This window comes from Erinaceus europaeus, chromosome 2 (genome assembly GCF_950295315.1).
Source record: "Erinaceus europaeus chromosome 2, mEriEur2.1, whole genome shotgun sequence".
Taxonomy (NCBI): Eukaryota; Metazoa; Chordata; class Mammalia; order Eulipotyphla; family Erinaceidae; genus Erinaceus; species Erinaceus europaeus.
Window position 1 is genome coordinate 147,333,035 of NC_080163.1, and position 11,854 is coordinate 147,344,888.

General features: G+C 35.7%; 1 protein-coding gene across 5 annotated transcripts in view; it reads left to right on the forward strand.

Moving 5' to 3' along the window:
* The window catches only part of CDH8 (cadherin 8), a 487,537-nt gene extending 478,170 nt beyond the window's left edge, over positions 1 to 9,367 (forward strand). For 3 of the 5 annotated variants that reach the window (XM_007528643.3, XM_060185427.1, XM_060185430.1), the window contains one exon: positions 866 to 2,952. In XM_007528643.3, the coding sequence (XP_007528705.1) occupies positions 866 to 1,359 (494 nt within the window). In that variant the 3' untranslated portion in view covers positions 1,360 to 2,952. Of the gene's footprint in view, positions 1 to 865; positions 2,953 to 8,833 lie in introns of those variants that run through there. The other 2 variants (XM_060185429.1, XM_060185428.1) reach the window with 2 other exon arrangements.
* Positions 9,368 to 11,854: the final 2,487 nt, after the last annotated feature.

Here is an 11,854-nt window from a genome sequence, read left to right on the forward strand (position 1 = left end):
TCTGATACATATATACATACATACATACATTCTTCATTTGTGAAAGGACACTTTTTGATTGGCAAGAGCCTTAAAGAACTAACAAAATAAAATATGTCTAGATATGATCTGTTTTCTTCTCCTTCTCTTCCCCCGTCTTCTTTTCCTTTTTACCAGAGCACTGCTTAGCTTTCATGGTGTTACAGGAGACTGAACCTGGGACTTTGAAGCCTTAGGCAGGAGTTTCTTTACATAACCATTTTGCTATCTACCCTACCCTCCATTTTCTTTATAGAAGAGGTACATGGAATCAAAAGATTTTGAGGGATATTCCTAAGATATATAGCAAGTTACTGATGCTTTCTGTGTGGTTTTCCATTCTGCACCATGAACTCTATAGCCATAATGACTACTTTATTTATTTTTTAAAAACCCATTTAAAATTTTTTTATTTATATTAATGAGAGTGAGGCACACAGAGAGAAAGGGAGGGAGACAGAGATAAAAGTACTGCTCTGCCCTGGTTTATGATGGTGCAGGGGATTGAACCTGGGACTTTTTGTGCCTCTGACCTGAAAGGTTTTTTGCATAACCACTATGCTCTCTCCTCAGCCCCGTGGCTACTTTAAATGCAGCCCTCATTAGTTCACCAACACTTAATAAACAGAAGCAACCTGGAATAGTATGCACCCAAAATTTAATGCTTATTCTTTATAAAGACATTCAGTGAATAAAGTAAATCACATTAAAACTACATGCTCACAGGTTTTTTTTTTTTTTTTTTTTTTTTTTTAATAATGCTCCCATCACTTAACACACACAGTGTGCTAGAGATGGTATTGCATTCTAGTTTGGCTAATTGTAATTACATGTTATTTTCCTACAGTCATCGTGGTGCTGTTTGTAACCCTTCGACGACATAAAAATGAGCCATTAATTATCAAAGATGATGAAGATGTACGAGAAAATATCATTCGCTATGATGATGAAGGAGGAGGGGAGGAAGACACAGAGGCTTTTGACATTGCAACTTTACAAAACCCAGATGGAATTAATGGATTTTTACCCCGTAAGGATATTAAACCAGATTTGCAGTTTATGCCAAGGCAAGGGCTTGCTCCAGTTCCAAATGGTGTTGATGTTGATGAATTTATAAATGTGCGGTTACATGAGGCAGATAACGACCCCACAGCCCCGCCTTATGACTCCATTCAGATTTATGGCTATGAAGGCCGAGGGTCTGTGGCTGGCTCCCTCAGCTCCCTGGAGTCCACCACCTCAGACTCAGACCAGAATTTTGACTACCTCAGTGACTGGGGTCCCCGCTTTAAGAGACTGGGTGAACTCTACTCTGTTGGTGAAAGTGACAAAGAAACTTGACAGTGGATTATTAAAAAAAAAAATCCATGGAACTGAGCATTCTGTAATATTCTAGGGTTACTCCCCTTAGATACAACCAATGTGGCTATTTGTTTTAGAGGCAAGTTTAGCACCAGTCATCTATAAACTCAACTACATCTTAATGTTGAACCAAAAAAAATAATAAAAATTAAAATTTTGTGTTAGGAGGTTATAAATCTTGTGGAGTGTGAATTAAAGTATGTGGAGTATCTAGAAGTCTTTGGATATTTGATATTTACCTGAACACCACAAATATTGGGATCCTGGCTAATCCTTAAAGCAATGGTTTAAAAAAGAGGAAAAAATCAAAATTAAAAGGTGCTTTCTTAGAAAAATGGACCTGCAAGAATTTTGCTGCTGACCCATGTCTTCTGCAAGGATTTTTATAAATGCAAATGGTTTTTTCCCCTTCACCAATAAGGATCCAGCCACAAATGATAAAGCAATACTTGGTCTGCTGTACATTTTGACTTTTTGGAATTTTGGGAGGCCTCCTAGATTATATGGTACAGTGACCACACATTGTACATAATTGTTGGCCCCACTCGTCAGAGACTGAATAGCATCTTTAAATATTGTGTCAAGCCTTAAAATATTCACATGTTCGTAATCCATTCCAGGGTGGGGATTGCCAGCACAGTGGTGGGAGGAGAGAAATCCCATTGAAACAGGCTTGTTTTCTGGAAGCAGGATTACTCATTCCCTCCACTTCATCTTCTTCCACAAGGACACAGAGATAAACTGAATCATACAGCGGACTACATAAGAGACAGATGATTTTATCACTAGCACGTGAATTTATTTGTTTAATCCTTGAAATAAATATTTTATTGATGTCCATTGATGCTTTTATTTATTAAGGTTGGTAATCTGTAGATTAAGGGACTATGTGGGAGAAAAGCTAAATTATATCCATTAATAATCCTTTAGATTGTTTTATATAAATATATATACAATGAATGTTTAATACATGTACATTTTGATGAGATGAGTATGGCAGGCAATATTATCAAAAGGAGATCTAATAGTCTCTTTAGAGTAGAAAGTGTTATTGTGACTGGTTATGGCAGGTACAGCATTTACCCAGAGAAACTTTTGGACTGTTTTCTATTTTGTTGATAATCCTAGTATTTGGTGTTTTTACTACAAGCACAAACATCTGAAAGTATATTGATTCATGTGAATATTTAAACTCTAGACTTTTAGATATTTACATAATATCCTGCACAATAAACATCTTCAACTTGCCCCCACTATTTTAGAGCAGGAACTGATTTGTACATAATTTTACTGCTTCTGTTTCTAGCACTTCTCACTCCGATCTTCATGGTGACGCACAGAACGTCTTAGACTCCAAGAGAGAACAACACTAGAAGATGTGAGCATATTCAGTTTGTCATGCAAAAACCTGCCATTTAGGAGTAGACAATGTCTGATAAAACTCAAGTACTACATGCAGATCATTTTAATTTTCTACTTTGCTTTAATGCAATATTGTTTATTTACTCCATGTATTGTATTCAGAGAACTCCTGTATTGTTTCCTACTTTGTGAAATATATTTTTATAAATACTTCTGTTGTGTTCACTTTCTTTTCCAATCAGATGAAAATCTATTAATAGTCATGACCTCTAACTAGAATTCTATAATGCTCCTAGTTTTCTTAATATCTTTATTTATTTTGAATAAATATAGAAATATGGAGAAGGAATGGGGAAATAGAGAAGGAGAGAGAAAGAGAGACACTTGCAGCACAGCTTCACCATTCGTGAAACTTCCTTCTTGCAGGTGGGGACTGGGGACTTGAACTGGGGTCCTTGTGCATGGTAGTACGTGCACTCTATCAGGTACAGCACCTCCTGACCCCTCACTTTTATTTATAGCAATTATTATTATAAAGGACCAGAGGCAAAATGACTTGGCAATGACCACACAGCAGGAGAACAATGGGGGCATTTAAGAAACATGATGCATTTGGGTCTCCTAGAAGTAGACAGAAAAGTAGAGTTAGGAGTAAATGATAAAGGATAGGAGACCTAAGTCTCTATGGTGGAATACGATAATGGTTTGGTTGAGGGTGAAATGTATTGATACCTATCTTGGGAATTGTGGAAATGCACCCTCGTGATAACAAAACAAACAAACAAACAAAAAAACCTGTAAATCAACATCCCCTCAATAAAATGATAATGGGGGGAAAAAAGATAAAAGAGGAAGCAAGATTGAACAGGGGAAATTTTCAGATGGAGATGTCATCTAAAATTTGTAAAAAGTAAAGTGATCAGTAAAAAGGGTTTAGCAAGAATGTCTTAGGTGGTTGTAGAGACCTGACTAGCCTCTGCCAGCCAGTAAGGGGTCTGAGTGGCAGGCTGCCTATTAGAGGAGTCTCTAATATCTCTTATCAGGGGAGACTTCTTGCGTTCTACATACCCTGCCATCTCAGTCACTGGCTCGGGGATGCCAGACAAGAGCATGACTTTGGCTAGAAAAATGAAGGCATCAACCTACAGATGTTACCTTTACTAAAAAAGAAACAAAGTGTTTGAAAGGTAAACATACTCACTATACAGTGACTTAACCAGTCACTTGCTGAATTCTTGTTGCTTGAGAATAATTTGTCTTTTATGTTTATCACTGTAGCTATTGAATACTTTTTCCTCAAGTGACTTTAAAATATACCAAGACTGGGCCAGAGAATAAATAGCTCATTTGGATAGTGTGTTGTTTTGCTATGTACAAAGCTTAGGTTAGAGATAGATGCCTTTTGCATAGAAAAAAAAACAAAACAAAACAAAACTTCAATATTCTCTCTCTCTCTGAAAGTAAAAGACAGCCAGGACTTGACAGGGTGTCTAAAACACAGAGTATAGATTATCATTGTTATTATACTGATTACTATTAATCAACAGTAACATTTCTCTTACACATTCTAAACATAGATAAGATTACTCTTTTGTCTTTTAAGAAAATATATCTGGGAGTTGGGCTGTAGTGCAGCGGGCTAAGCGCAGGTGGCGCAAAGCACAAGGACCGGCGTAAGGATCCTGGTTCGAACCCCGGCTCCCCACCTGCAGGGGAGTCGCTTCACAGGCGGTGAAGCAGGTCTGCAGGTGTCTATCTTTCTCTCCTCCTCTCTGTCTTCCCCTCCCCCTCCTCTCTCCATTTCTCTCTGTCCTATCCAACAATGACAACAACAATAATAATAACTACAACAATAAAAAAAACAACAAGGGCAACAAAAGGGAATAAATAAATAAAATAAATATAAAAAAAAGATTTAAAAAATTCTTAAAAAAAGAAAATATATCTAATTTATGTTAATGAGAGACATACACAGAGATAGATACAGGCAGAGAGAACAGAACACTGCTGAGCTCTAGCTTATCATGGGTGGTGTGTGAAATTGAACCTGGGACCTTGAAGGTTCAGACAAAAATGTCTTTTTGCATAATCATTATGCTATATCCCCCAGCCTTTACTGATGATCTATTTTAAAGCAGATACATTTATAATATACTTTGCTATGAGGTTACAGATTACAGACATATAAGCATGCCTAGAAAAAATATTACACTTTTTTTGTTAGCATAAACTTACTAGAATTACATTATTTTTAATTTTATTTCAAAATGCAAAGTTTTAATGCAGCAAGAATTGATGACTGGTGACTTGCTAAAGCAACATAGTGATATTATATTAGTGTAAGATACTGAGTTTTTTTTTTTTCTTTTGCAAACTTAGTTTACAGTGGAGAACTCTTCCTCCCACCCTTCCCCAGAGTCTTTTGCTTTGATACAGTACACCTTGTCCATTCCACATTTCACTCCGTTCCTTCCCTTTCTTTCCCCCAATTTAAGTCCTGCTTATCACTATTGTAAAATAATGTAAAATCCATACAGTCTTGGCAATCAATGGGGCAAATTTCATATAATGCTTTTAATGAGCAGAAAATGTCTTGGCATACCAGTTACCAAGCTCTAATCTCAAAATTCATTTACCTATGAAGAGAGAATGAAGACATAGATAGCTTGCAGATTTTCTCTGCCACAACCACGGTGGTATTTTATGCTTAAATTAAGCCTATTTATGATTTTATAATATGTGAAATCAAGTGAACAATGCCATGTTTACACTAGAGTGGAACTATACTTCTAGACTATCTTGAATTGAAATAACGATCTGAGGCAAACACACATATACACACAACTTTGATATTTTTTAAATTTAGAAATAGACTTGTTAGGGCTTCCTCAACCAAAATAGACTGATGAGGTTCCCATCCACTTATTTTTAGAAACTGAGTACCCTAACTTCAAGTCTTTAAATAATATATTTTAGCTGTATTGACATGACTACTTTGTGTCTCTGCCCATTGCCTTCTTGTAAGCTATACTGATATATATCTTATATACACATGTGGCTCTTTTTCAAATAAAATGTGTATTCAGATGACAGGCATTTGAACATATCTGCAAAATTTTAATGCATCTCAAACATTAGTCTTTTTCTGTCCTTGAGAGTCATCCTGCCCAAGGGTTCACTGCCTAATGGAGAAAACTGTTGAGTTGGAGCCAAAATGAAACAAAATTATCTCTTTCTACCCACCTCTCAAATCAAGGTTCTTATCCTGAGGAACTAATGTTTCCCTGGGTGACTGGATACCAAATAGGATCAATTCAGTCTCAGCCCTGAACCCTGAAAACTGACCACAACAATTTATAGAAGTGTCTATTAAAAAGACACACACACACACACACACGAGAGTATTAAGAAACTGTTCTTCACAATAATTTTATGAGTACTATTTTGTAGGATTAAAACAGTTTATAATAATAGTATAATTAAAGTATGCTAGAAATTAAATTTAAGTGTTAGCCTTGTCATACAAAATGCAATTTCTAGGATGTGAAATTTACAGTGAAAATGTTTTGGAAAAAAAATGTGTAGGAGTTTGTTTATAGATAAGGTAATGTAAAGCTTAGATTCACTGGCATCACTAGTGAAACAAAAATGCTTAGAAAGATCCAAATATGACTTGGGAGAGTTTGTTTAATCAGATGCTTAAACTTAGACAAGTCTCCACATGAGACCTAGAAATCTCCTAGGAGCCACTAGATTCCACACTGAGACTCAACAGAGTTCTGGCTATGCTGTTTTTCAGAGCAGGAAAAGCGAGTGCTGAGAGCTAAGTAGCCAATTATTCTTTATAGCCACATAAGGACTGGAGGCAAGTAGGTCTTTCCAACAAGTTGTATTATGAGATCACAGGCTTTATAGGGAAACTCACGAATGTATAACCTTCTGATTGCCTTTTTGATTGAAAGTTCCATCTGAGATCAGGGCAGTGCAAGCAGTAATAAGATTTCAAAAAATCCCATCACTGGCACTGTCGGAAAGGCTGAGCATGACTGAAATCTCATCATTGTCAGTCAAAAAGATAAGGTAACAGTGGGCATCACTATACAAGCTATATAAATGCACAATTTAAACATGAATATCAACACTGAAAAGAACATATATGGATATGTATATATGTATATATACACACACAGTAGAAATTTCTATTTCATACATATACTGGATAAATTTATCGGGTAAATTTATATTTGTGACTTTCATTTCATAATCTCAAATACTACTAAAAACCTATAATGGTGACTTTCTTTTTCTTAATCTAACTTTGAATTTGAATGAAGCTGGATTGTACAAAAAAAGTCTCATATGCAAGTATTTATTTGAGAACAAAATAATGGCTCATGATAACTAGGATTATAGTTAAATATATCACAATGTTAATCTGGACCAAAATTTTTTATATTTATATATCTATATATCATTGTGTTCTTTGGAGAAAACAATTGTGTAGTGAATTTTCATGGGATACTTTTCATTTATATTCTTCAACTCTAGTACTGTTTTCGTTCCCTCTTTTTTATTTGCCACCGGGGTCATTGCTGGGCCTTGGTATTGGTACTCTGAATCCACTGATCCCTATGGCTAGTTTTTTTTTTTTTTTTTTTGTCTCCCCACCCCCTTTCTATTAGATAGGGAAGGGAGAAATTGAGAAGGGAGAAGATAGAAAGAGAGAGGGAGAAAGATAAACACCTGCAGAGATTCTTAATCACTCCTAAAGAGCCCCCTCCCCACCCCAGGCGTGGAGTGGAGGCTTGAATCCATGTCTTTGCACATGATAATGTGTGAGCAGCTCAATTGGGTGTGTCATCACCTATCACCCACCTTCCCTTTTATTTTATTTTTCTATACAATTATTTTCAAAGTTATTTGGCTGTTGAACTAACGCTGCACCCATTGTAATTGTAGCTATTGCTCTATGTGATGATAAGAAAAAAAATTCTATCATTAAAGTAGATGTTTATTTTTATAATTTTCTGCTTCGTCAAGGTAGTATCACATAGTGTACATAAAAATATATGATATATCCTTTATATTTGAGATATCTTAGTCAGTGAAAACACTGACAAGTCCATAGGATAAGAGGAGTACGATTCTACACAATTCCCACCACCAGAACTCTGTATCCCATCCCCTCCTCTGACAGCTTTCCTATTCTTTAACCCTCTGGGAGTATTTTTTTATTTTTACTTGTTTTTGTCCAATACTAAGCTCTGTGTTATGGTTGCCACAAGAGATTTGAACTCAGGAGTCTGGTACCTCAGACATGAAAGTCTTTTGCATAAAACATCATGTTATTTCCTTGGTCGTTAGTATTTATTTATTTATTTTTTAACTCAATTCTAGTGTTACAAAGGGAATTCTATTTAAACCTTCTGTATTAGTTACCTAAAAGGAAATAGTTTTATCTCATATATATTGAGTATTAGTCAGCTAAGAAATTTGACTATAGCCGATACAAAAATGGTAAAATAAAATGACTCCAAACGTACTTCCTTTACTTAACAAAATGAAGATAATGTATCTTATTAGACTTAAAGTTGAAACACTCTTTGCTTATGTTCTATCAAGTATCATTTTCATCTAGGTTTAAACATAGGTTGATCTGACATTAAATCCAAGAACCTTTGACTTTTAAATAGCACTCTCTACAATTATAGTGTGAGGTGAGGCTTCTAATGATAAAAATTAGAAATGAAATCTTGTACAGTGAAATGGAATAACTGGGGAATAAATAAGTTCTTCTCAATAGTAGGATTCACAAGTAGATCTTTTTTTTTTCAATAAGATGGGAGTTAAGAATGGGTGCAAAGAATGTCACATCTTTCCAGACACCCTAAACTTGGGGAGGGGCATTATAAAAATTACATTATAGGATTAATGACATATTTTATGTCATTTAATTTTAATGACACTGGAAGGTCTAGAGATTGGGTATCTGTAGGACAAACTAGGTTTGATTAAATTGTGGCATGTTTTGTAGATTAGAAAAGTGAGGTTGAGAGATGTTTTAATTGGCTCTTTTTTTTTTTTCCCCTAGGGCTGGACCAGAAGATCACTCATTAGGTAGGGTGTGTGTTTTTCATGCGCACAACCCAGATTCGAGTCCCAGCACTACATAGGAATGTCATAATACCTGCCGAAGCTCCAGTAATGTGAGGTGTCTCCTTCTCTGTTTTGACCTCTGTGTGTTTCTCTTGTGAAATAAAATAATGAACAGGCTAGCCTGAAAGCAGTGAAACCATGTATGTATACATGAGGCCTGATACTACCAAAAACAAACAAACAAACAAATGTCCCATGGTTAAATCACATAACTTATCCTCTCCTATGGCTTTTGAGCAGGAGGGCAGAACAGAGCGTAACTTCCTCAGGGTATATAGAATGGGACTCTCTTCCAAGCCTAACACCTTCTGTCATGTGATTCACTTCTAGAGCCAGGGCCTGGAATCTATAGAATGAGGGACAGTGGTGGGTGCTCAGGGACCCCCCCCCCCCATCCCCATTGCCTCAAATTCATCATCTCTTCTACCAACACATTCCTTCTTAAGACATTCTTCTCTGGTAATTTTGTGGGAGTAGGGGGTATAGGGACTGGGGTGGGCAGGTCTTCCAATTACCCCACCTGCATATTTTAATGAAAACTGCCTATGTTTCTACTAATTATTAAACTTACATAAAATAAAAACCTTCACATCTAATATGTGAAAGAGACAGGAACAAAACTCATTTTCTAGCTCATTGCCAAGGTAATGCATGAACTGTTGTGTGTCTGTGCCCCTCTTCTATAACTATAGAAATGTTATCTGACTTCAAGGCCAGTAGGCACTTGCTGAGGAATTAGTTTCTGCCTTCAACCTGAGTTACTTGACATCCTCTGATTCACATCTGGTATGTAAATATTATCTCTTGTAGATATTCATATTAGTTGATAAACAAGTGGTGAAGCAGGTCTGCAGGTGTCTTTCTCTCCCCCTTTCTGTCTTCCCCTCCTCTCTCCATTTCTCTGTCCTATCCAACAATGACAGCAACAACAACAACAATAAAAACAACAATGATAACAATTACAGAAAAAGGGAAAAAATAGCCTCCAGGAAAAGTGGATTCATAGTGCAGACACTGAGCCCCAGCAATAACCCTGGAGGAAAAGAAAGAAAGAAAGAGAAAAAGAAAGAAAACATATGTAGAATCATTCTGTGACTATGACTCATCATACATGTGAACAAAATTTTAATGACTACATTTTCATAGAACACAAAAATTTAAAAATCACTAGTGTCACTCTCATTTTAAAAAACATTGGGGGTTATGGTTTACAGTACAGTTGGTAACAGACAGATAAAACTTATCTCTCTCAGATAGGTGTCTGTAAGACATGGTCACCCCCAATTTATGTTCTTTACCACCATTATGCACCAGGACCCAAAAGCCACTCCCTACATATGCATTCTTTTGACTAATCTTTATTTAGTGCATGTCTAGCTTTTCTTTAATTCACTCTTTGAAGTTTGAGAATTATTTCATATTCATGGCTAAAGTTTTACATAAATGAACAGATTAACTAGAGTTAAGATACAGTTATAAATGAACACATTGCAAATAAACTGCTAAAAGATTTTTCTTTTCTTTTTCTTCTCTTTTATTTTATTTATTTATTTATTTATTTTATTTAAGAAAGGATTAATTAACAAAACCATAGGGTAGGAGGGGTACAACTCCACACAGTTCCCACCACCCAATCTCCATATCCCACCTCCTAAAAGATTTTTCAAAGAAATTCTACAAAATTTGTGTGAGATCCCACAACATTAATAAACTTGTCTTGCCTTTTCAAGACAGGAAAAATTGAATATATTATAAAACAATATCTTTGTCTATACTGTAAAAGAAATAAGTATCGGTCATGTGAGTGGCACAATAGCTAGAGACTTGAATCTAATAAAAGCATGCTGATGCTTTGGCTCTCTTTCCCTCCACTCCATCTCCCTCTATTATTAAATACTTAACCCACACAGCCATGTGTGTAACCCATGTTCAAGGCCCAAACCACCTAAGAGGTGCTATGACAACAGAGAAAACTCTAGTGTTGACATCAGTTCCTTTCTCTGTTTCTTTCTTTCTTTCTTTCTTTCTTTCTTTCTTTCTTTCTTTCTTTCTTTTCTTTTCTTTTCTTTTTTTTTTTGAAGCTGCACTGATGTGTTTATTGGAAATGAACTAAATACATTACTCTGAAGATGTAGCTACATGAAGTATAACTGATGTGACATTTGTAAGTCATAAGTGAAAATGAAAACTCACTTTTAAATGAATCTACTCAAGTGAACTTAATCTCTGAACACCATAGTACAATCCATCATAATGACTTTGAATACCCAGACTAAGATTTACTTTAAAGTGAGCAACAGAAAAGATTCTTTCTCCAAATTGAAGACTGCTCTGTTTCTATCTGAATGTAAAAGTGATTCGCTTCTCCCAGGTTCACTAGGTCGGTGGCATATAGAATGCACATAAAAGCCTCAAGTGATAGATACTTTGGATTTCTGTGGTGTCTATTGTGATATATACTTTTTCATTTACAGTCCTATTTGAGTCACCCCCTTTTTTACTGGGATTTGTAAGGGTTTGATGATTTTCTTTACCCTTTTGAAGAACCAACATTTAACTTTATTAACTTTTTGTATGGCTCTCTTATTTTGTATGTTGTTTATTTATTTCTGCCCTAGTTTTAATCATTTCAGTCCTCCTGGTTGTTTTGGGGTTTCTTTGTTCTTCTTCTCCTAAGTTCTTAAGGTGTATTACTAAAGTTATTTATTTGAACTTATTCTTGTTTCCTAATGTGTGCCTGTATGGCTATGAATTTTCCTCTTCTACCACCTTAGCTGTGCCCCAAATATTTTGATAGCTGATGGGAATGAAAATTGGTCCAACCTCTGTGGAAAACAGTCTGGATTACTTTCAGAAAGCTAGAAATAGACATACTCCATGACTCTACAATTCCTCTCTTGGGGATATATCCTAAGGAACCAAACATACACCAGAAAGATATGTATATACCTATGTT